Raw genomic sequence first — 24072 nt, 5'->3', positions numbered from 1 at the left:
TGTAAGCTTTATGTTAACTTTTTTCTAAATTAGTTATTGTAATTCTAGAAGACTGCTCACCACTGGGCTTCAGTATTAAGGTTCAACTTCAGATTCTGCTGTGTAGAAGGGGATAATCCTATGTAACCTTATCACCATATACCACCAACCTATAATACTGCCTTATCAGAAAGTGTTAATTGTGTGTAACACGTACTTGGGTTACAAGTTTGTCTTTGCTACAATGAGGAAGGGATATATTTGCACCTGAAGTGTTGTGGCCTGTGCAGTCAGTTCACCTAGATACAGAAATGTGAGCTGCTGCAGACTTGATTATCTTTCAGTTTTTGCAGTGACCTGGGTAGATTAGATAGCTTATAACTGATCCAAGTGAGATGTGGGTGGTAGTCAGTTGTCAACTTTTTTTGGACTTTAAAATTGGACTTAACATAATCTTTCTGAAAATGCTGATTAGAACGTTACAGAAGTTGGTGAAGGACTATTGATGTTTACCTATTATTTTCTGTAATCAAAATCAACAGCGTTCTTGGTAGGGCTTAAATCCATGTCTTCAGCTAGTTTCAAATTTGATAGGAGTAAAAGCTACTTACTGTGTTCTGTTCTTGCTGAATTTGTAATTCCAGCATGTTTTTCCATATGCCATTCTGGCGTGTAATTCTGCATTTGTAAGTTAATTTTGTTTTACTTGTTTTCTTTCATTATCTATCTTTTTAGCTTTTATATACCAGTGTTCTGGTAATGTGCTATGTAATTTATTTTGGAATGTTTTTGGGATCTCCTGAAGCAACAAAGAAGTCATTTCCAGTCACTAGAGTGAAAGCTCTATTACCTAAATTGGTGGAAGATGAGGTAGGTTGCACAGTTTATTTCTTTATTTTAAGCCTTTGTTGAGAGAGCCTTGAAATTTATTGTGAGATGGTCGAGTTAAATGAACGATTCTGAGGGTAGTTCTGCACTTCAGAATATATGGCTAGGAGAAAACATTTACATTAAATTCTGTTTACAGTTTGCATGAGAAAAACAAAAACACCATGAAACTTGACCCCTTTGTATTTTTAGGGGATTGTTTGTCTTTGTCTTTCAGTAGCTTGGTATGAACCATTAATTGGAGATGTTTACAGTGTTAATGGGAATGACCTAGTATCAGGTAGGAGGCAGAAGAGAAACCAGAACTTCAGCTTTTCCAGAATATAAGCATGGTAGTGTACAGCAACCTACAGATACTCAGATCTCTGATGTTTTCGCAAAAGGAAGTGGAACAAAGAAATAAATAACACCGCAAGGAAAATGTTCTGAAAAAAATTTACATGTTGAGAAGATAAAGGTCGCTCTTCCTTGTGGGACGTGTAAATTGTTTACTGCTTTTCAAACTGTCCCTACATCTACTATTAGAGTAAGAGTTATATTGGCATGCTATCAACTTTTTTTTCCCCTCTCCTCTCTTTTTTTCTGCTAAAGTTTTCTGTAGAAAGATTATTCAGGTCCTTTTGTCTATCTACAGCATTAGTCATTTTCAGCAAAGGAAAAGGTCTTACTCAGCCAGACCAGAGTGACATTTGTGTTTGAGTTTAGTGATATTTTAGATATTAGTAGCTATGACATTATGGGTTTTCCTCATCAATACAGAGTGGTTAGAGCTAGTGTAATGGACGAACTTTCCATTTTGTATTTCTGCTCTGTGGTTTCAGTCGTGGTTATTACATTTCAGTATTTGTTTTCTTACAGACTTTCCTTAACTGGAAGGAAGCACGGTTGACTTGGAGCTTCTTCAAACAATCCTTCTTGAAGCAGATTTTGACAGAGGGTGAGGTGTGATGTATAGGCATGTTGGGGAAGGGTGAGCGAATACTATTTACAAAATTGAGGTGGAGCTTCAGAAAGCTGGGTGGTGATGTTCAGAGGGTGGCAGCAGCAGATGTTACCTACTCAGATTAAGTTTTGAGGGTTTTCACAACACCTGAACTAGGTCCTGTCCCATTTGACCTTGTCTCTTGAATACTTCATGTTGGATGTACCTGAGCATATATTTGGAAAGATTTAGGGTCTTGTTCTTATGTTTTTTATTTTGAACTTCCAGGTGAACGATACGTGATGACGTTTTTGAACGTGTTAAATTTTGGAGATCAGGGTAAGTGTGATGATGTTGTGGAATGGTCACAGTGTTCTAGTTGGTACTATTCATCTCATTCTGAAAATAATTTACAGTATTTGAAAATAACTTGAAAGTCTCAGATTTCAAAGCCTTTCTGACATTGAGACGTCTTTCAGAGAATGATTGAAAAAGAAGATAGAATCAAAGAATGGTTTGGATTGAAGGGGACCTTAAAGATCATCTAATTCCCCAACCCTCTGCCATGGGCGGGGACATCTCCCACTAGACCATGTTGCTCAGAAAACTTAATTTATCCTGGATTTTAATTGTTTTCCTTTGTATCATAAACTTAAAACTGCATATATGGTGCCATGTATTTTATTTCCTTTTATTTTTTCAAATTTGTATGAGTAGATGTAGAATCACAGCATCATTAGGGTTGTAAAAGACCTCTGAGATCATCCATACATACCCCGTACCACCACTCACCCACTAAACCATGTCCCCAAGCATGTCCAACCTTTCCTTAAACACCCCCAGGGATGGTGACTTCATGACCTCCCCGGGAAACCCATTCCAATGCCTGACCGCTCTTTCTGAGAAGAAATGTCTCCTCATCTCCATCCTAAACCTCCCCTGGCACATCTTGAGGCCATTCCCTCTAGTCTTATCACTGGTTATTTGTGAGAAGAGGCCGACCCCCAGCTCCCCACATCTTACATTCAGGGAGTTGTAGAGAGCAATAACATCTCCCCTGAGCCTCCTCTTCCCCAGACTTAACACCCCCAGTGCCCTCAGCTGCTCCTCACAGGACTTGTGTTCCAGGCCCTTCACCAGCTTCGTAGCCCTTCTCTGGGCACGCTCCAGGGCCTCGATGTCCTTCTTGTAGTGAGGGGCCCAAAGCTGAACACAGCACTCGAGGTGCGGCCTCACCAGAGCACAGGGGGACGATCACCTCCCTGGCCCTGCTGGCTGCACTATTCCTGACACAAACCAGGATGCCCTTGGCCGCCTTGGCCACCTGGGCATACTGCTGGCTCGTGTTCAGGTGAGCATCATTCAGCACCCCCAGATCCTTTTCCTCTGCACAGCTCTCCATCCACTCTGCCCCCAGCCCGTAGCGCTGCATGGGGTTGCTGTGGCCAAAGTGAAGGACCTGATACTTGGTTTTAACTTCATCATAATGGCTTAGTATCTGATACATTACAGTTGTCTTTCTCTTCATTTTTTGTATATTTTTTTTCTGTTTTTTCTTCCGCTTGAATCTGTCAGACATTATAGCAGAAGCGTTGTTTGTAGCATTACTTCTCAGAACTGAATTGTGTTCCACAAAAGAACTCGGTGTCATTCCAGAGTAACGTGTGCAGTAGCAGTTCGGATGACTGCATTGGCAGCACCTTGAGTCTTACAGCTTGGGAAGGAAAATAGGCTATAATTGTTGGCCTGATGTTAGAAGTTTCTTGGCAAATTTGAATTGCTTTTAATTGCTGGCAGAAGTATGTTCCCCCATACGTACTGGGTGTATATGCTTGCCACGAGTAAGTGCAGCCACTCTAATCCTCTTCCTCGAAGGAACAAGTGAACTGCCTCTTACTCAAGGATCTTTAAAAGAGCGATGAGAGCAAAGGCACTTGCATGCTCAAAATGTTAGGAAACATTGATTATGAGTCCTATTAAATCAGTCAGAACTTTATTTCAGTGTGAGTCTGTAAAGCATTTATCCATATGCCTAACTTGGTGTGCTCTCAGTCACTGTGTTACAGGAACACACACAGATGTCTGAGCGGGTTTGGAGCAGTGCTCAGTGTCTTGATAAGGATGGAAGTGCTAGTAAAATGTTACGTAGGGTTTCTTGGCTACCTCAATGAAAGCAGAAAATTAAAAAAAAAAAAAAAAAAAACATGAAAAAATATCATTCTCTTCCTTCATATCAGTAAAATCCTTATCTTTCTGTGCCCCGAAAGTGAATAGATTTTCTTTCATCAGAATCTTTGAACTTCCTCTACTGTACGAATATGGAATGTGTCTGGTGCTGTTACCAAATTCTTGTTCTAACTTTGCCATCTGTCTGTGGGCAAGATGTCTAATTTGGAGCTGTGCTTGCTGTGACTGTCAGAAGATTTTAGGGAACACAGCTGTAATGTTGCATTAAGTTCCACTTGTTTTCTCTTTGTTCAGTGGAAACATTAACTTGGAATGAGCATCACTGTTGGAATTGAAATGTCTTAAATTACAGGATGCTGTTATCTTTTGTTTTTAAAGGTGTATATGATATTGTGAATAATCTTGGTTCACTGGTGGCCAGGTTCATCTTTTTGCCTATTGAAGAGAGTTTTTATGTCTTCTTCGCTAAAGTATTGGAAAGAGGGAAGAATGTCAAGGATCAGAAGCAGGTATGTTTTTTTTTTTTGGTTTAATCACATGTCAGATGCTTGCTTTCTGTTACAGGAGTGTGAATGGCAGAAGTGTGCATTTAAACTGAGTATAAAGACTTTACATGTTTTTTACTTTAACAGTGAAAAACTATAAAGTCTTTGAGTATAAAGACTGTTAACATTGAAAGTAAGTTGAAGTGGAGAATATGTCAAGGGAGGTTGTACCAAAAAGAGACTAGGTAAAAAAAAAAAAGCCAGTGAAATACAAGTTAAAATATGCAGTGGCATACTACTGCATTGCATTACAACTGGAGTTAACATCTCTCTCAACAGTGTGGTGTAAACACTTGTGTGCTGTGTATTTCTAGATGTACTTAGGCAATTATTGTAGATTAAATCATGAAAGCATGCTTTTTGCAGCAAGTGCCGTTTTAAAATATTTGACCGACTTGTAAATGTGTTTTGCGCATAGGTATTAAGGAGTAGTGCTTCCAAAGAGTGCAATTCTAGGAAGAGAATTGTATTTTACTTGAGCTTTGGGATTGTTTGTGGAGTAATGATGAATGTTGAACAAGAGGTTTTTGTATGCTCTAAATAAGAAATTCTCAGGTGTGAGGGTCACACAGTTAAACAATTCCTGAGGCTAAACAAAGGTGTACCTATATGTGTGCTTGATTTTTATAGGTAGTGTGCTATGTGTATGTATATAGAATAACTGGTAAAAACGTTTGACTTCTCTTTGTCATCAGCTGCATCTTAGGAGGTGGCAGAACTGACAAGTTGCTTGTTCTGGTGTGACAGATCTCTAGTCACATGCAGCAATAAAAAACTGACCCTTCTGGTTCAGACTGCAGCCTTGGGCAAACACGCTTCTTTTCTTTGCCTGAGCTTAGTTCTTACTGTTTAAGGAAACAGCAGTTGCACCCGTTCAGTGGGCATGTTGATGGCTAATGTTTGTTTAGAGTTTTCAATACATAAAACACACAACAGAATAATAAATATTTGAGCACTGTTGGAAGTTAGGACCCTGTGTACAGATAAATCAATACCAAATGATAGGTTTGACACCTTTTTACAGTGTGCAGGTGCACTGTTTTTTTTCATGGACTAGTTTTGCTTTGTCAAAATAACTGTTACGCTGATTCTGATCCATGTAAATGACTGCCTTTTTTTTCAGGATGACATTGCTATGGCTGCAAATGTATTAGAACTGCTGTTGAAACTTGTGCTTCTGATTGGCCTTACCATCACTGTTTTTGGATATGCCTTTTCCCAGCTGGCTCTGGATATTTATGGAGGCTCAATGCTCAGTTCTGGAACAGGTAATGAGGGTAGAGCTGGCAACCAAGCCATTCTTCATAAACAGAAACTGCAGCTCAGCTGTTATGAATTCTTGGGTAAATCAGCTGATCTTTTTGAGAAAGATCATCTCAGCTTAAAAGAAGCTTAAAATACTGAGTTGTACTGCGCATTTTGAACTGAATAGCGCTGGTATATTGTCACCTGGCCTTATTTTGGCTAAACTGTTTCATTTCTTTGTCCCGTTGTAGATGCGTAAATTCAGAACATTCTGACTAGCATTCTAGCATGTGAAGTTGCTTTTGAAGCAACTGTTATGGAACCTGGAATGCTGCTGAACAGTGGTATTAACCAGATGTGGAGACTTACTGGGAAGGAGGAATAAAGAAATCGTCTTTTTATACCTTATGCACTCGTGCATTAACTTGTAGTCCTTTGGTATCATATAAGGATGATTGTGTTGCTGTGAAGTGCCTTCCATTTCACTCCGAACTGTTGTATCTGACTTTGTTAGTAGTCCTGATGTTGGTAAAGTTGAAGCTGATCACTGCTGTGTTGCTCTCATGAATAATTAATGGAGCATCCCTTTTAAGATTGCTTTGTGTGGATTGCACAGGATAAAATTTGGATGCAAATCTGCTCTCTCAGAAGCTGTGGGACAGTCTTACTTGTGGATATATTCTTTTGGATTTTTTTTTGAGTGCTCCCTAGTCTAATGCTTCTATGTATGCCTGAAAACAATGTCGTCAGCTCTACCCCACCTGTCTGCAGTGTGTTTACTGCTTACTGGGCAGTGACTGAAATGGGGGGAGACATGATAGGAACTACATTGCTGCTGTTAAGCTAGCTCTCAAGAAGGAATACGAAGGGATGCACAAGAACCTGTTAAAAACCATGGGAATATTTTTCCCAGTGTTAAAACTAGTCTCAAAAGGACAAGAACATTATTTCAAAGATTGAATGGAGAATTTTGAAGTCATATATAAATTACTTCTGACTTGTAAAATCGGAATATCTTTTACCTAGCACAGTTTTCAATATGTTAAACAGCCTTCTAGTTTTTTTATGCTGTTGTATTCAAAACATATATATTTTACTGCCTTGGGAATGTCACATTATTGAATTCATTTTCACCAATTTTTGTACAAAGGAATACTTAGGTTATAATGTTAATTTTTAATTTGGAAGGGAATCCCATTTAATAAAATATCACATTGGTAATGGAGATCTTTTCTGTTACCATAACTGCTACTCCCTTATGTTCTGGGTTTGTTTTTATTTTGCCTTGCTTGTTTTGTTCATGTTCTTGTAAAGATATCTAAACCAGAAGCTTGTTCAAATGAATTTAAGTTTCCAGTATCATCAGCGATAACATCACAACTTTTTCTCTTATGAGCAAGTGTAAAAACAACATCTCTTTGTAAAAAGAAATAATCTATCATTTAAATGGTTTTTTTTAGGTCCAAGTCTCCTCCGGTGTTACTCTTTATATGTCCTGTTTCTTGCTATCAATGGAGTGACAGAATGTTTTACGTTTGCTTTGATGTGCAAAGAAGAGGTAGACAGGTAAGTAGTAGAGTCTCCAGAACGTTCCTGTAATTAATCTGTGTATGGTATGCTTAGAGGACAGTTGTTCTGCTTGGGTATGTGCTTGGAAGCACATCCCGCCCTCCAGGAGTCAGTTCCTTTTTGCAGCCATTAAGAACTCTGTTCTTGTCTTGTGCCAGGTGCAACAGATGGGCAAGGACACATATGCTAGTTTTGTTTAAGTGTTTATTAATGAAAATTGTCTTAATATCAGTTTATCATGACCGGATAAAGAGCTTGGTGCATTTGAAACCAGCATAAAAATGCCTTGCCCCACAGAAACCCAAACTCCTATTTCGGTGCTGATATGCAGATTTAGACATAGAAACTTTAGCAAATGTTTAAATGTTGGGGTAAAAAGGTCAGAAATCAAGAAATGAAAAGGTTCAATTAGCTTTTGGTAGATGACTAACTGGGAAAGTAATTTAAATGTGAAGTCTTACTATACGTACGCATCTAGAGTTTCAGCTTTTAAGGCAGACTATCATTTAAAACTCATTAGGATCTTGCAACTGTTAAAGTTTTTCATGTACAGTTACTATATATCAAGTACACTTCTGAATGGATCTAATTTGTGCGTCTGAATTCAGGTTTATCTACTTTAAACACAAAGTTGGACTAGATGACTTTGAGATCCCTTCTAGCCTGCATTATTTCTTGATTCTGTGCTCATCCTGGCATATTGGTGTTGCAACCTGGTGGCCTCCCCTCTGCTACCATCAGGCTTTTTTCCCTTCTGTAGCAGCTGTCCATTAAAAGACCATATCAAATCAATTAAGTATTTTTTTTTAAGTCATTTAATTAACGAGCTCTGTTTTCCACAAAGAAATATCCTTTTAGACTAGCAAGGGCTGCTGTCATAACCTAGAACTTCGCTGCAAAGGCACTGTTTGGAGCAGAAACTAAATAAGTGTCATCTTGCTGAGTATTCTTTTTCATTAATACCTAATATAAAATAGCAAAAAATCCTCAGGTTTTTATGTTACTAATTACTGTTACTGAATTTGACTTTCTGAAATGAGTATGCAGCTGACTAGTACAATAGAATTTATTTAACATAATGTAGTTCTTGGTTTAGTTTCTTTGATGTATTTTCTATTCTTTCAGTTTTTTTATCTTTTTTTCTAAAAATTTTCTTCTGTTTCAAGATGAGAGAATTTGTTCCTTATTTTACTAAATTACGGGAATTTATTTTTCATAGATACATTTATTAAATACTGTAACTGTATATATTGTTTAAATTGTTTCTTCTTCCTAGGTACAATTTTGTTATGCTGGCCTTGTCCTTCACCTTCCTGTGCATCTCCTACTTCTTGACCCATTGGCATGGCAGTGTAGGCTTTATCCTCGCAAACTGCTTTAATATGGGTATTCGAATTGCTCACAGCACCCACTATATCTATGATTACTTCAAGGAAAGCACTTACAGACCTTTGACAGGCTTACTTCCCTCACCATTTTTGATACTTGTTTATGTCATAAGTGGAGTAATTACTGTTTTTTCAGAGGTAAGTGTCTTTCTCAGACCTTTCTTTCACTGTAAAAGCGAATATCAGATGACTTCTGTTTCCACAAGCAGAGAAATATCATTAGCAAAAAACGCTTATAAACATAGGCTAGGAGACTTCCATTACAGGCTTGCAAGTCTGCTTATATTTGTTAAAAGATGGAACAAATACACATGGTTATGTTGAACTTCATGTGTGTATCTGATGCACCTCCAGGTGGCAGAGGACTGTCTGTCTGACAAGTAAAATAAAATTGAATGTATTTCTGCTATCTGTATGTAGATCCATATCCTCGGTTCTTAGTAATTGAAGTAGTGATAGCACAAAAACTGTCAAAAATTCTGTACTAAAAAACAAGCGGAAATTGCCAAAAGCAGTATTCAGTACAGCATGTATTCAGATTACAGCATGGTAACTGCACAGACTAGTTATTACAGAGGTGGTAGCATTTCAGTATTCAAAAATTTGACAAATGGAAAATCGTTTATGCCTTAGAAAGGAGAGCTTTGTTGGCTTGGGATGTTTCCAATGTTTTTTTATTTTTTTTCTGAAAATAGCCTAATATGTTACTGTAGAACATCATACTTTTGTGGATAGCATCCACTCAAACATCCATGCAGAGTTTTCCTGGTAAATAAACTTGCTTTTGTGTGGTAAATAACTTCAGCATTTATCAGGTATATACTGAATGCTCATTTTCTGCAATTTGACAGTTGTTTGTTGTTGTGTTCTTAAGAAAGCAAATGCTGTGACTACTAAAATAATTGGTAGGATGAGTGCATGTAGCAAATCTTTCTTGCATCTACTTGCTATGCTCACCTTGATGGTGGTGTTAGCGTGGTCAAGAGAGGTGTTGGACCTTATTTGTTTATTGCAACAGTTTATCTACCTTGTACTGACTAGTTTTCCTGCAATTGCTTGTTTCCTTTTGTTTTAGGTATTCTTCTGCTGCGATAAGGGTTGGATGGCAAGGCTGATTCACATCAGCATTGGGGCTGCGTGCTTTGCAGCAACCATCATTACTATGTTCTGCACAGAGACCAAGCTGGTTCACTTTGTCAGAAGCCAGTTCCTCTCCCGGTATATGAAGAAGGGAACATGAAACACTCCTGTGCAAAAGAATGCCCTTACATGCTGGCAGTGAAGGGCTGTGTCTTTTGCATAGATCTGTGTGGAAAAAAGTTTCCACATGAGTTTGATGGAAGCATTGATACTGGAATAGCGATGTAGATGGTTGCCGTTTGAATATTATTTCTTCTAAACTGGTCAGTACAGTGAAAGAGCTGAGTAATTTCCTCTTCATGCATCGTTTGTTTCAAGCTTTTCTTCCAAGAGCCTCTTTGGTGATGAAGGTCTATGATACACCCCTCTGACATACCCTATTTGCCAGATGTAATGTAGGGAGCTTCCATTCTTACCAATAGGGACTACATATATGAAGGTATTTTATGACTTACATTTAATTAAGATGTAATTAAGAATGACCTCAGTGAGCACGGTGGGCTGTTTAACTCTTTAGAAAAGAAATGGTCTGACATAAATACAAAACAAAACACTGGAGCAAGGACCAATAGCAACTATTACCAAATACCAATAACCGTTACCAAAATAGAATGTAATGTGGTGAAGAGAAGTCTGAGTTATCAGTGTCCTGAGTTATCAGTGTCCAGTGTAAAGCATTAAACAGAAAGTGCCAACACTTGCAGATACATTAATAGAATACACAGCATGTGTCCATGCTAGCTATGTAAGATTACTTCATTCAGCGTCATTCATTTAGTGATGATATTAATTAACTTGTCAAAAATTCTCTGAAGCTTTAACTCAAAAAAAACCCCAAACATATATGTATATTTTTGAGCACTGGTTAAACAAGTCTGAAATGCAACCATGCTGAAGTTCCGGAAGGCTGAGTTAAACACAATTTCTTTCACTCCATTGGTTTTTGTTTTTATTTGAGATTTTCACTGCAAGTGCGAACAAGTATGTCTTAATAAAAATGACTTTTGCTTTTCTGCAAAACTGAATGTTAAATGTATAGTACGATGTCTTCCAAGGGTTTGTGCATATGCTTTTGATTTTGGATAGAAAGTGCTGCTTTTTCTTGAAAAGAGATTTATCTTGTTCCTTTACATGTTCGGTCTTACCTTTTTATTCATTTTTTTAACTTAAATTATGGAAAACTTGGGTGCTTAGAAACTTTAAAATGATGTATTAGGTCGCTGATACGTGTTTGCCAAAGGTTTATTTTGTTGCTGGTCGAAGACTTGAATTGGCAGTTTCGGAATGTACAAGAATCGCGTTTATAACGATCAGTGTTCCTTTGCGGTGTCTGAACGGACCAGAAATGTCAAGTGCACTCAGACCTGCAGTCTGAAGGTTTTAGTTTAATTACATAGCAACTCTGCAGCTCCTGGGACAGCTTTAAAAATACATCACTGTAATGGCATTGTGGAGTCCATACTGGTAGCTGTAGCTCTAGTGTCAGCGTCTTCAGTTTGGTGCTGTTAGAGACATTTTGTAAACTCCTGCAATTTTCACACAGAGGGTATCACCAGAGATACTTTATATGAGATTTAGGGATAGAAAAATTATCTTGGAGAAACCAAAACACAACAGTAGAAGGAAAAATGTACTACTCAGTGCATGGTGGTGTTTCCATTGCCTCAACAGATGGTAGCATATAGAGATTTGCTGGTTCTTCTGAAGTTGTTATGAAATTTGTTTAAATAAACTTGACAGCAGTTTGTCCTCTTACATGAATTTGGTATTTGTTTGCCTTTAAATTTGTTCTCTTTTGAGTTGTCTTGCAGCTTTTTTCATTTTTCTATCGCAAGTGGAGTTTATGAAGTGCAGTTCCATACATTGCAGGGACTTGGGTCTCTTTTCTTTGACCTCTTAATTCATAATTTTTTAAAAAAATGCACTTTCAGACTCTTTTTAGGGTCTGTCTTTTTCTGCACGACTCTGGGACCTTATTGTGGGAATACCTCAAATCTGCATGGCGAATTAGAACTGCTTCCTAGAATGAGACATTTTGTGTAGCCCTGCACATGATGTGCTTTGGCGATGGAAGGAGTTTTAAAGCAAAATGAGCTTGAAGTCTTCCTGTGTTGCCTAGTCTTATGATCCCAGCTGTACAGTGATAGTACTTCTGCTACTGGTGTTGACGTAGGGTGACGTGGGGTCTCACTGCTCAAACAGTATGCTGCCTAGTCTCATAAATCTTGTTTACCATAGATGCTGTATATGAACTAAAGGGAATTTATATATTTTTAATTATTTTGATTTTATATTGATATGGCTTATCAGTATCTCTTCTCAACAAGTGAAAATGGAATTCCGTATATCGAGAAGACATCTAAGGTGGCTTAGTTCATTTGCAAATTAAGGATACATTCCTATTTAAGCTCGATCTTTAGCAATTAAGTGGGTGTTTTTTGTTGTATTTTATGTGGCAGGAAACCTAAGGAGTAACAGGACTTACAGACCTACAAAGCTGTCTCCTGGTTTCTTACTTATCTTTGTGATCCTTAATGTGAAAGCTGTTAATTGCCTTATAAAGAAGCAAACATGGTTAAACCTGGGGACAACGTTGGGATTGAACTTGTTGCTGCTTCCTTCTGTCAAAGGCACAGTAGGATGTTTGTAAATTTCTTGAAGCTGTTTTGCAGAGTTTCTCTGAAATTCTTTAGTTTAAGCAAGACGAGGATTAAACTGTTTTTCTTCGGAGAAAAAATTGATTTCATGCTTCGTGTGACGTGGTTCTTTAGTACTTGGATGAATGACACTCAGACAACTGTGATATACAATGGCTATATAATAGGATAAGAAATAAAGTTTATTTCCCATATGTTTTGTCTTTCTCTTGCTGTTGCAGGCTTACTGGAGTACTATTTGTGTTTTTGGTTCAGTTGAAGCTTAAATTTGGATGGTTTTCCTAGGACCTCCTACGTATAAACACGTTTATCAACCTAGAAACTGGTACATTGTCCTCTAACAAACTCATTGAGAAAACTTACTGCAGCATTTTTGTGATAATCACTGTGGTCTCCTCCCTCCTCCTGCCTCCTTGCTTGTGCCAGAACGTGTGTTTGTATGGACTGGAATGACTGGGCTTTGCTTGCTGCCTTGTTTGCTTTGAAACAGGCTGTTGTTGTGGCAGATGCTGTTTAAGTGGCCAGGAGTAAAGCTGGTATTTAATGAAGTTTGTTAGCCAAATTATGCATTGGGCAATATTAGCAAGTGTTGATTTCTTTTTCTTTTCTAGCATCAGAAGTATTTTACCTATAGAGGAGTAGAGGTGTGTGTGCATTTTCTGGGAGGAAATTAGGAGTTAAAACTTCACCTTGGTGGGTGGGTAACCTGCTTCAGTAGGCATGGAAGGTAGGAGGCGTAAGCTTGGATGTTGCTGATGGTTTAGCACCCATGAGAGGTGTTGGATTGTTAGCTCATATGAAGGACTGCCTGAGGGGGGGTACCTTGACCCCAGCCTAATTTGCTGGCTTCTGGATAGTGCTTAAATGTGAACTTTCAAGTGCTTGTTGTGAATTTAATCTCTTGCTGTTTGGTCATAGTTTTGTGGCTTAATTCTCTTTATATAAAGAGAATACTGCAGAGAAAGGATCAGAGTGATTTTGAATCACAACATTGCATCAATACATCTGCTGAGAGGTGGGGATTTTGGTCGGCATAAAGTGCCCAACTCGTTTGCATTCTGATAGTGTTGTGTCAGTGCGGTTTATTTTCATTATAAGCTGAAAATGAAGTTTGAAGCTCTCCATGTCTGATGTACAGCTGGGCCATGGAAGCTAAGTGCAAGACATACTCAAAAGCGTAACAGCTGGGGGATCTGAAGAAAACAGTGATCAGAAGTGCTTATTTTGAGCATTTTGGACACAAAAAGATGCTTGTGCTCTTTTACATGTGGATCTGAACTGTGGATGCACTACCTTGCTGTGATCTAGGAGGAGGAACCACCAGTTTTCTGCTGGGATGTTTGTAACTTTGTGCTGCTGTAGTGAGCTGCATTCATGGAGTCGGATGTGTGCTCGTATCTGCAGCTAAGGCAGAATGGCCTAATTGTGGGGAATAGGTAGAACAACTTCTTGCGACTTCCTGATTAGTCACCATAAGCAAACATCTAATACACCTCTGTTCTGTGTGTTCATTTGCTAGATAGGTTTCTTGGTTCACATATGTCTGTCTTCAGCATGACTTAATTCCAGAGAGCTTTATGCCATCTCCCTAAACTGAGAAAGTGGAAAGGAAAGTGACCAGGAAGACAGACATGCTGCATCTGTGACCCATTTAAGAAGACAGAAAAAATTAAAGCTGTGTCATGGAAAAAAAATAAATAGATAACAGTCCTTAAATAGAGGAAAGGAGCTTGAATTCTTTGAAACTGCTAGTGAACAAGAATTGCATTTTGTTCTTCATGATACCGTTTGGAGAGAGACCTTGAAAAATAGAAGAACATATCAGAGCCTGGGAGAAGACTTCACTGTTTTACCTCTAACTTCCTGTGAATGCAGGAGTATTGCAGACTGTGCCAAGCACATTGTCCCAGGCTGGAGTATGGAAACCCAAGCTGAGAGTCAGACTGACAGTTCAAAGAAGCTTAAGGAGTTTCAGGGTGGGTGGTTATAAGTGGTGCTGTGGATTGGATCATTCAGCTTGCTGGAGGAGTTGCTTGGTGTTTGAGAAGAGTGTTGCAGGTAGAACAAGGTGTGGTTGAAATCAGTGCAGGATTTAGATGGGAAAACCTCGACTGTTGGGACTGAGGTTGAGAGAACTGGTACGATCCGCACTGCTTTGTGGAGATCCTCTGCATTACCTGGAGAAGGCCCCTTTCCTCTCCCCAGGCTTCTTTGTGTCATGCCTTAAGAACAATTCTCTTGTACTAACCCCCCTGTGGGGCAGTCCTGATGCAAAGCAATGGGAGAAATCATGGGTTGTGGCCAGCAGATCAAAAGCTCTGACAGTCCCATAAGCTCTCACACCATGTGGATGGGAATGTACATCTTTAACAGGGATCACAGGACACAGGGAGCATATGGCAATAAAGGGTTAAGTTTGGTGCGGACCACACTGTCCCCAACAAGATACACAGGACATACAGCAAGCCCATGCTTGGCTCAGGGAATCCTAGGTTTAATGAGTCAGGGTACAGCAGTAGAGAAGCAGGTTTTTGTAAAGCTAATGCATGAATTGCGAATAGAAGTGTGATCACTGTCAAAACAGAAGGAGATATTTAAGTCTGGACTCAATCTTTGAATGAAGGAAGGAGATTAGCAAATACTGGTTATTCACAGTTCCATCTACTTCAGACAAAGGGGGAATGGGTAGGATTTACACAATTCGGATCAATCAAGAAACAGAAATGAAAAAAGGAGCCCCGCTTCTGCTTGAGGAGGTAGAACTTCAGCCATTAAAGTAATAAAACTCAAATCACTGTTTTCATAGATTTAGAGTTGGTTTGACAAGCTGTTGCTAAGTCATGACTGATACAGGTAAAGAGAGATGTGCTCAGGGAATGGTAGAACAATAAAGTATCGCCCTCGGGAATATGCAGCTCAGCATCCAAGTTTTATAGATGACTAAATGTTTGTGAAAAGTCACAGCCTAGCTTTAATTGTGGAAAGACCTGGTTGTATCGTGGATCTGGAAGCAGAAACAAAACAGAATAGACAAAAAAAAAAAAAAAAAAAGGCAAATCTTGGAGCAAGTGGTTTAATCGGTTTCAGTTAAAGCTTGAAAGAGTAAATTAAAAACATAATATTTCTGTAAGTTCTTACCGTTTATTTTACAGAAGTACACCAGCAGCATTAATGGTTTAAAGAGAAACAGCTCAACCTAGTGATGATGTGGACTTCAGGAATGTCCCTTCAAGAGTGTTTAAGTATAGAGGTACTCCAGGAGGGTGAATAGAACAGAAGGAAAAAGGTTTGAAATGGAGGAACACTAAGTACTGTTCTTGAGTAAGGAGTTGAATACTTGGTAAGGGGTTTAACATGGATACGAAGGAAAAATGACTAATGAAATAGTGCCATCAAACTGGGATAGAAGGAAGATGGGATAGGTAAGTATAAGAGGAGGCTTATATGTGTCTGGTAACCAAAGCTTGCTTAATCTCTCTCCCTTCATTTGTGTATCTGTATCATATTTTCAAATGTTAACCACAATTTCAGTTGATGAACATGGGTGATGTTGATCAAGCTAATGGAAAATGAATACTTTTTCTCAGAATTAAGGCAAAAATTGTAGAGATGCCCATAGGTTAGTAACAATAGCCAACATCTTGGAAAGATTTTTTTTTTGTGCAGAAGCAGAGTTCAGAGCACAGACCTCTGCACTGAGACTACTCGATCATCCTGTCATCTTGGCATAACTATTGCTCTTTGCTTGCTGTATTAGAATACTGATTCTATAGATTTCATGGTTATTTAATTGGACTAGATACAAAGCTTAACAGCTTTTTTTTTTGGGGGGGGGAGGAGACTGGGCATAAACTGGAACCAGTGAGTATCAAGCAAATAGACAACAGGTATAAGCAGATCACAACAATGCTATGCAAGAGAAATATTCTAGTTTACTCGCAAGAATATTAGCAAAAAAAAAAACTCACCCCAAATTAATGTTAGAAGTTTGCTGTCTGAATACAATTAATACTTCATAAAGGTAGGAATTCTGCCGAGTGATTAAAAATCAGATTAAAAAACAATACAGATAATAATACTCTATTTTTCTTCAACAGTTAACAGTATTTTTCTGTCATTAGAAATGACAAGCAACAGTAACAGCATATCAATTTGTAATTAAAGAATATCAGTCATGGAATATTAGCTGAAGACCTCTCAACTACAAACAAGCTTTATGAAGAAAAAGTTGATAAGCTTTACGCTCCTAAAAAGAAAATAATATAAATGTAAGTTACAGCTGTTTGTACCAAATTTGAGCAAGTCAGTACATCCAATTACTGTTAACATGTGGTGCTGCAGCTAATAAGGAATGTTTCACTTGGCCATTGACACTTGGAAACAATTATTCTTGTTAAAACTAATCAATTACTGTGCCATTTGCTGCCATCACAGACTTCTGGTGTTTGTATAGGTTATGACAATGTGCAATGACTGCCTGATAGATTTCACCCAGATGAACAAGAACGTATATGACAAACAAATATGCATGTGTCAGAACATCACAAACCAAAGGAAACATTTCTGTTGCTAGAGAAAGATTGTTGGTAAAACCCCATGTTTATTGATGTACACATAAATATTAATAGACTTCAGTAAGTTACATTTCTGCCAAGTAGCTTCTGGAAACCATTTATTACCGAAGATCAGGGATAGCTTGCAAATTTGCTTCTGAAATAATTGGTAAAACTGTATGGTATATTTTTGTTGTTCTCTGTGGTGGGGCGTTCAGGATCTTTTTGGCTAGGACTTGTACAAAGTCAGGATTAGACAAAGGGACTATGATAACCATTAACCAATGGAATAGTGCTCTGCTTCTCATGCTGGGCCATGGCAGATTCTTTATATGTAAAGATTGGTTATATGTAAAAAGTGGCTGCTCTTTTGATATGTGCAAGGAGTGACTTGACTTTTCTTTCTTTTCAGACAATCGCTTGAGAAATGACATAAGGTTTTATATAGAGTGCCTTTGCTAAACAGCAGTGGTTTTAGCGAATTGGAACTGATAACTTTAAGTAATGCTACAGGTTTCTTAATTTGTGTGAGATCATTCATTGCATCTTCATTTTTTTACCTCCCCAGAACATTCCTAAGGTGGTATAAACTGTTTGTTTGATACATAGACTGCTGACTTTTGCCAACAATGTTGTTGTAGTGGGGAGAATAAAAAATAAAACTGCTGCGTATTATGTCTCATCGTCCTCGCTCTGCTGTCTCTTGGTGGCATCTGTGTTTTCCTTCAAGTCCTTTTGCTGTATGGGCTATAGGACCCCCCAACAAGTCATCCTTCTTGTACTCTGAACTACGTCATGTTTACATGGCTGTTCCAGTTTATTCTTGAGCAGAGTCATGGTTCCTTCCAACCCAAGTCGTTCTAATTATCTAGATCCATTGCACTCCGCTACCTAATGCCAGACTTAAATGTGTGTGTTCATCTGGTCACAGCAAAGAAACAACAAACACTCGTTGTTTTAAAAATATCTCCCTATTATAGACGTAAACTTCAGTTCATGAGTATTACAAAATCGGTGCCGAAGTGGATTCTGAAAAAGACAGGATCAAAGCCAGTAGTTTTAAGCAAATGCACTCTTCCAATAGCTAATGGATTCTGTCATCTGAGTTGAAATATGCCATCTAAAACTAGTTTCCTGATAACTTGAACAATTTATGAAGGGTTCTGACTGGTTGTTTGGACTTTTCTTTCCCTCCCGCAGCTGTGAATTAGATGGAAAAATACTGCAGCTGAACATAATGTTGTTTTGTCACTAGCAAATTCACTGCTGGCACTGAATTCAGCCTGCAAAAAGTAAAGAGGTCATGACACAACATCTGTTTTGTGGAGAGCATAGTTGTTATCAGCAGTAATACTGTGAACACTGGAATGGAAAAAATAACTCTATACCAGAGCTGCTGTCTTTAACTGTTGCTGTGTGGATCACAGGAGCTGGATTTCCCCTGGATGTGTGCTTGGAAGGTGAGTTTAAACAAAATACACTGCTCAAACATCAGGTTGTTTTCTTTGTGTGTGTGTGTGTGTGTGTGTGTTTTTTGTTTGTTGTTTGTTTGTTTGTTTTTGTGATAGTTTCCACCTAAAGATCTCCACAACTCTATTTCCTTAGTATGTTTTCAGTGTTGCTAGTGATTTTGCAGGCAGCAGTCTGGAGGCCTGTGACTAAGGTTTCCTAAACTCCTGTAATTATTTACATTGCTCTTAGATTTTGAGTTAATACAGGCCATATGAGACATCAAGTGATTTCATCTTGTACTTAACTTTGGTCAGTTCACCCCACTGTATTGCTAATCTGAACTGCCTTTGATTCCTCTACCACGCTTCCTTGTGCCAGTTGGTAATTGTGCTTTGCTATCCAGTAGTAACTGTGGTAACAAAAACTTACCTCTTCCTTGGGGTGATTGCTTTTGTGTACCAGAGACAAGGGAGTCTGGGATTTTTCAGATTTTTGACTATACCACAATATAAATTTTGCTCTGTGCTGATATTTTCAGCACCTGCTTTTTACAAAGTATTGAAGTAATTAGGAAAAGCACTTTCCTTGTAACTTTTATGTTTAAAGCATTGACACCATCAGACATCTACTTTATTTGCTTGGATCCTGACCAATTTTTCCTGTCCTCTTCTAAAGCCTGACAAGGAATAATTCCAGCCTCAAATAAGGCCATGACCCTGCAAAACAAGAAGTGCTAGTGGCTGCTTTTTGCCCCAACGTGAAGTTGACATGGAGCTTTGCTTGCAGCATTAAGCATGTGAACAGTAAAGAAAGCAGTTGCCAGTTACATCCAGGGTGTTCCAATTAGAGGGAGACTTCCAGTTAGTGTCCACAGCTAGTTGAGCAGTGAGGGATTTTATTATTTCTATTGGTCTTAATGTGAAGTGTGCCGAAGTGACAGCACGGAGCATTTTCAGCACTGATGCCTGTGAGTGGGGTTAACGTTAGCCCACTTTCGATAGGAAACTTGGCCAGAGGTGTTTTGCTGCAGGCTACGGCTGTGTTTTTTTGTTCTTCTTGATGACATTACTTTTTGTAGGTCTACCAGCTACTCAGAACACATGCTAGATTCTTCTAACAAAACATTATTGAACAAATACTTTTTGTAGAATGATAATTATGCCCATTCTAGTTTTCAGTGTCATTTCCAGATAGTACAGACTCCCTAAAAATGCCTGCTATATGCACTCATTTTTACTCTGGTTTCTTTGGAGTAAACAGGGCAACAAAGCTTTTGCCATTGGAATTGGGAGTATGTCATGCTTGCTGTAGCGTCAGTCAGAGCCAAATTTACTTCTTATAAGGTATTTAAATTAGTATTTCATTAAAATGTGTGTTTATGTATGCATGTAAAATCTTTAGAAGAGTTAATTGACATTTGGATAATATTTATAATAATATATAATATAGTAGGTCTTTTAAAAACATGTAGTGTACAGTTCTGGATTTCTTTTTGAAGGAGTAATGTGTTTACCGCAAGAATACGCTGGCAAGGATTGTTTTATCTATAGCCCTGGTACACTGGAGAAGTTCTGAAAATATTCTAAGGCTGTTCTTCTGTGGATAGTTTGCTACATTTTTTCATTTTAAAGATGATGAATAGAAATAAGCCACACAGGAAATCTAACAGGTTTATTAATTAGCACTATCAATTTCAGGTGGTCTGCAGGAGTGCTGTTTCCCCATAGAGGGCAGAGTCTGGATTGTGAATAAAAACTTCAGACTGTACCCAAAATTAAATCCAATTAAAAAATCTTTTGCAGAAGAAACCTGTGAAGAATGCCTTCCTTTTAAAACTCTGGACATGATAGCTGTATCAGGTCACAAATATGTCCTACCTAGTCCTGCAAATACAGTGAGTTAATGGGGAAGCTGGCTATTCATTTAGTTATGCCTTGTAAAGTCTGCTGGGATTCGCACTGCTGCTGGGCTTGATTTTAACCAAGATGATCCTAGGCTAGAGAAAAGAAACCAACAAACGAAACACCAAAACAAACCCCAGCGATCTTTTGTGATAACTATGGTTTCTTTGTCCTTAGGTTTTGCAAGCAAGGTATCGAGTAGATATATTCTATCAATTCTTTTAGAAGTTGCCCTCTGCTGAGGTCACCTGCAGCCAGTGAAACAAAATCCTTTTTATGAGATCATTCATTCTTGTTCAGTTGTGCAATTGAAAGTTAAATCCCCAAGCCCAACCCCGTAGCGGTACGGAATAAACCTACAGTGCGATTTCACTTTTTGAGCCCTGTTGTGCCACATATTAGCGAGAGTTAATTTATTTCATTAATTTACTTTGTAAAACAGTTACATAACTGTTAGCACAATAGGACTGGAATGGTGTATTACATTTACTAAAATAACTTGGCAATTAATTTCAAATGATCTCTGTACAGTAATCTGCATGTAATAGAATTATTCAAATGTCTGTGAACATTTTACATGCAGAGTGGGTTAGGTCAATCATAAATTAATTGCATGTAAGGCATCAGGATAGCCTGCTGGGATCAGCTGAATACCGGTGTGTCACGAACTCATAATAATTGATGTGGCATTGAGTCGTGCCTTTGCTTCTCACTTACAACGGCAGTTTTATTAGGCAAGCAGGCTAGATGGAAAAACAGAAAGAAAAGAGAAATGAAAGAAAGTTAAATATCAGCTAGTGGCCATTAACTTTGATTTGATTCTGTGCTTATGCGGTTTATCATCCTGACACTTTCTGTATGCTTAGAATAATAGCCTGTCCTTGTTTTGCATGATTACACTTTCACTGTATTATATATCTCAGTACTCCGTTTGTTGACTTGAAATATTTCCTTTGAACTTTGGTTTGATGGTTTGGCCATTCAGCATGAAAAGTATCTCTGCCAGGTACGTATCTGGTTTCTGTCAGACTTCTTTTCTTTCCAAAGGTGGGACTTTGGTTATTTGTGTCATAGAAGTAGGGCATGGGTACCCAATATTTTCTCTTTTCCCTGTCAGCTTTCTCCTAACTTTCTAATTATTTATTTTTTTTAAAGCTGTAAAGCAGGACTTTACAGTTGCTGTATTTCAGCTACTGGAGAGTGGTTGGACTGACTTTGTACTTCTGCGTTTTGTATATATATAGTAGTGAACAAAGAGGAATTACTTAAAAGAGGAGTTGCTTAGCATTGAATAAAACTTAAGGCTGGATTTCTTTTTATAGAGTCTATGAACTAGATAGGTTTGTAGTTTTCTTACAATATTTGTTACTGAAAGACGCAGACTGGTAGTCATCAGAGGTAGAAAGATAGTTTAAATTGAGGGATTTTGAATTTAGTACTTGGAGTTTGTGTTTAATAACCTCTTTGCTTCTGTCTTGGCAAAGTTTGCCTTGTGTTGCCAAATAACTTGGTCCTTGGATGAAGGAATAGGTTTCAGTTAGACTGGACCACATCCAGGATATATAATAATAATCATCACAGCTTTACCAGAATGAAGGATGGAGGTGCTGCTGAAACTCATATCAAGCAACTATCATGATGTTGTGCTGTATGAAGTGTCAGAAAAACGAGTCGCCTTTCCCCAAAATGGACAAGAAGGGTATAAAATGAGGAAGAGAGGTTATTTCTTTCAGGGTTCCCAGGCAGTCAGCCAGCATTTCCTCCTTAAGCTCCTGGTTGTGCTCTTTTCTTCCCTCTGCACCTTCTAGACCTGTGTGCTCTTGCTCATCCTATTTAAAACACATGCCTGTGTTTGAAACCCTGCTGCCTGCGTGTGCTGTGGACAGCTGCGTGCCTGTCTGAATGGGTAATACTGTGCTATGTAGAGTATGTCTTCTCTGAAATACAGAAATGCAGTTTCTCTATAGCCATCTCCTGAAAGGGTGGTGAGAAGGAGTTTTATTCTGTTCCTTTTTGTGTTTCTTCTATGTAATCTTCTTTCATTGCTTCATCTTGTTGCTGAATTTTTAAAAGCAGGGACAGACTCTAATCTGCAAAGCTATTGTGCTTATGGATAGGTATGAAGACAGCTCTCTGAGGGAGCCTCAAATGAGTTGGATCACCTTTTTAACGGTGGAAGGTTCAAGACAAATGTGAATGTCTTTGGCCTCTCTTCACAGGAACTGCTCAAATTCTGATGATGGATCTACTTAAAACCAGAAGCACCTGAATTTTACCAGTGAAACTATTATCAGCTCCCAAAGATACCAGCGTTCATGGAGAGCAAAGAAAAGGCTGTAAGTGGATGGGTGATTTAACTGTAAGAACCTGCTGCAGCATGTGGGTGACTGCTGCTGGAACTTGGCCTCTGATCGGGGTATTTCATCACTACAGAGCTGACAAAATTACAGTTATCAGAAAAGTAGGTAAAGTGTAGAAAGAGGCTGGGGGGAAAAAAGGCATTGAAAGGTTAAATGAGATTGCACTCTTCTCAGGGCTGGAATTTTATAGGCTGTATTAAGCAGGAAGATGTGAGTGTGATCTGTGAAAGCTAAGCTAAATCCAGTGCAGTAAGCCCAGGTCCTGGTGGCAGTCCAGTTGTCAGTGCTGGATGCACTGATGTTTGCAAGCACCCCACCTGCTTGTGGCTCTTAGAAAGTTACGCTGGGCTGTGACCTCTGCAGCTGCAACAGTCTTGCTACTTAGCTTGCTTTCACCTATTAGCTCTGGCACATCCATCTCTGTTCTAAGCATGGGTTTAGATTGCACTGTGGGTTTGCCCTGCAGTTGGTCACACAGCAACAGATGCTTACAGAGACACGTGCTAAATACGTGCAAGGAAGGCAAAGGATTGTGATAGTCTACAAGAATCTGAAAGGTGTGAAATACAAGGAAGGGGTGAGGTAGGTTAGCACTGTACAGCTGGCACGTAGTAGAATTGCAACAGTTGGCAGGAATTTTTCCTAAATTATAACTTTTTAATTTGTTCCCCGTTTAAATCTGGGAAACAATCTCTGTAGAACTGGCAACAAAGACTTCTTGTTTGAGAGGCACTAAAATTAACTTCCATAAACATGCACAATATACTGTAGATTATATAGCCCAACAGGTGTTTAAAATTTTGTATTTCTTCTAAGGTAAGAGCCTTGAGAAATGGAGTTAAGCTCAGTGTAGAACCAGAGAAAGAAACTTGTGCAAGATACATGTGAGAACTGGGGCAAACTTAAATCAGCGGAGCCTTTCCTCCTCCCATGTTAGATACAAGCTGCATTTGATGCAGTTCTTCAGGAGAATCTGCTCAGGGTCGTTTTAGGGAATGTGTCCTCAGCCTCTCTCAAATAGCACCTAGAGGATGAACTCTGTGCTGGAAAGAGCTGCTCCCATTTCTGTTTACTGATACGGTTTTTAATGTGCTACAGGTTTTATCCATGGTTCTTCTGATGCTTAAAAGCCATTTAAAAGGGACAAGGACAATTAAAAGGGACAAGGACAATTCATTGGCTCCGTAAGGATTATTGTGTTGGCAGATGCTGCCAGTCAGCCTTTTTGATGAAACTTGCATTTTGGAGCTCCTGGCTTGAAATGAAATGCAAAATTGAGGCTTGAC

The 24072-nt window shown here is 38.6% G+C and overlaps 1 protein-coding gene across 2 annotated transcripts in view; it reads left to right on the top strand.

Annotated features, from left to right (window-relative positions):
* Positions 1-12714, top strand: part of RFT1 (RFT1 homolog) — a 44307-nt gene extending 31593 nt beyond the window's left edge. For both annotated transcript variants that reach the window (XM_035337697.1, XM_035337695.1), the window contains 8 exons: positions 715-849; positions 1726-1804; positions 2078-2128; positions 4355-4485; positions 5645-5789; positions 7227-7332; positions 8612-8861; positions 9799-12714. In XM_035337697.1, coding sequence (XP_035193588.1) covers positions 715-849; positions 1726-1804; positions 2078-2128; positions 4355-4485; positions 5645-5789; positions 7227-7332; positions 8612-8861; positions 9799-9963 — 1062 coding nt within the window. In that variant the 3' untranslated portion in view covers positions 9964-12714. The remainder of the gene's footprint in view (positions 1-714; positions 850-1725; positions 1805-2077; positions 2129-4354; positions 4486-5644; positions 5790-7226; positions 7333-8611; positions 8862-9798) is intronic.
* Positions 12715-24072: the final 11358 nt, after the last annotated feature.

Source organism: Oxyura jamaicensis, chromosome 12 (genome assembly GCF_011077185.1).
Source record: "Oxyura jamaicensis isolate SHBP4307 breed ruddy duck chromosome 12, BPBGC_Ojam_1.0, whole genome shotgun sequence".
NCBI classification, from domain to species: domain Eukaryota; kingdom Metazoa; phylum Chordata; class Aves; order Anseriformes; family Anatidae; genus Oxyura; species Oxyura jamaicensis.
The sequence above is the reverse complement of the archived record's forward strand: the minus strand, read 5'-3'. Positions and strand labels throughout refer to the sequence as shown.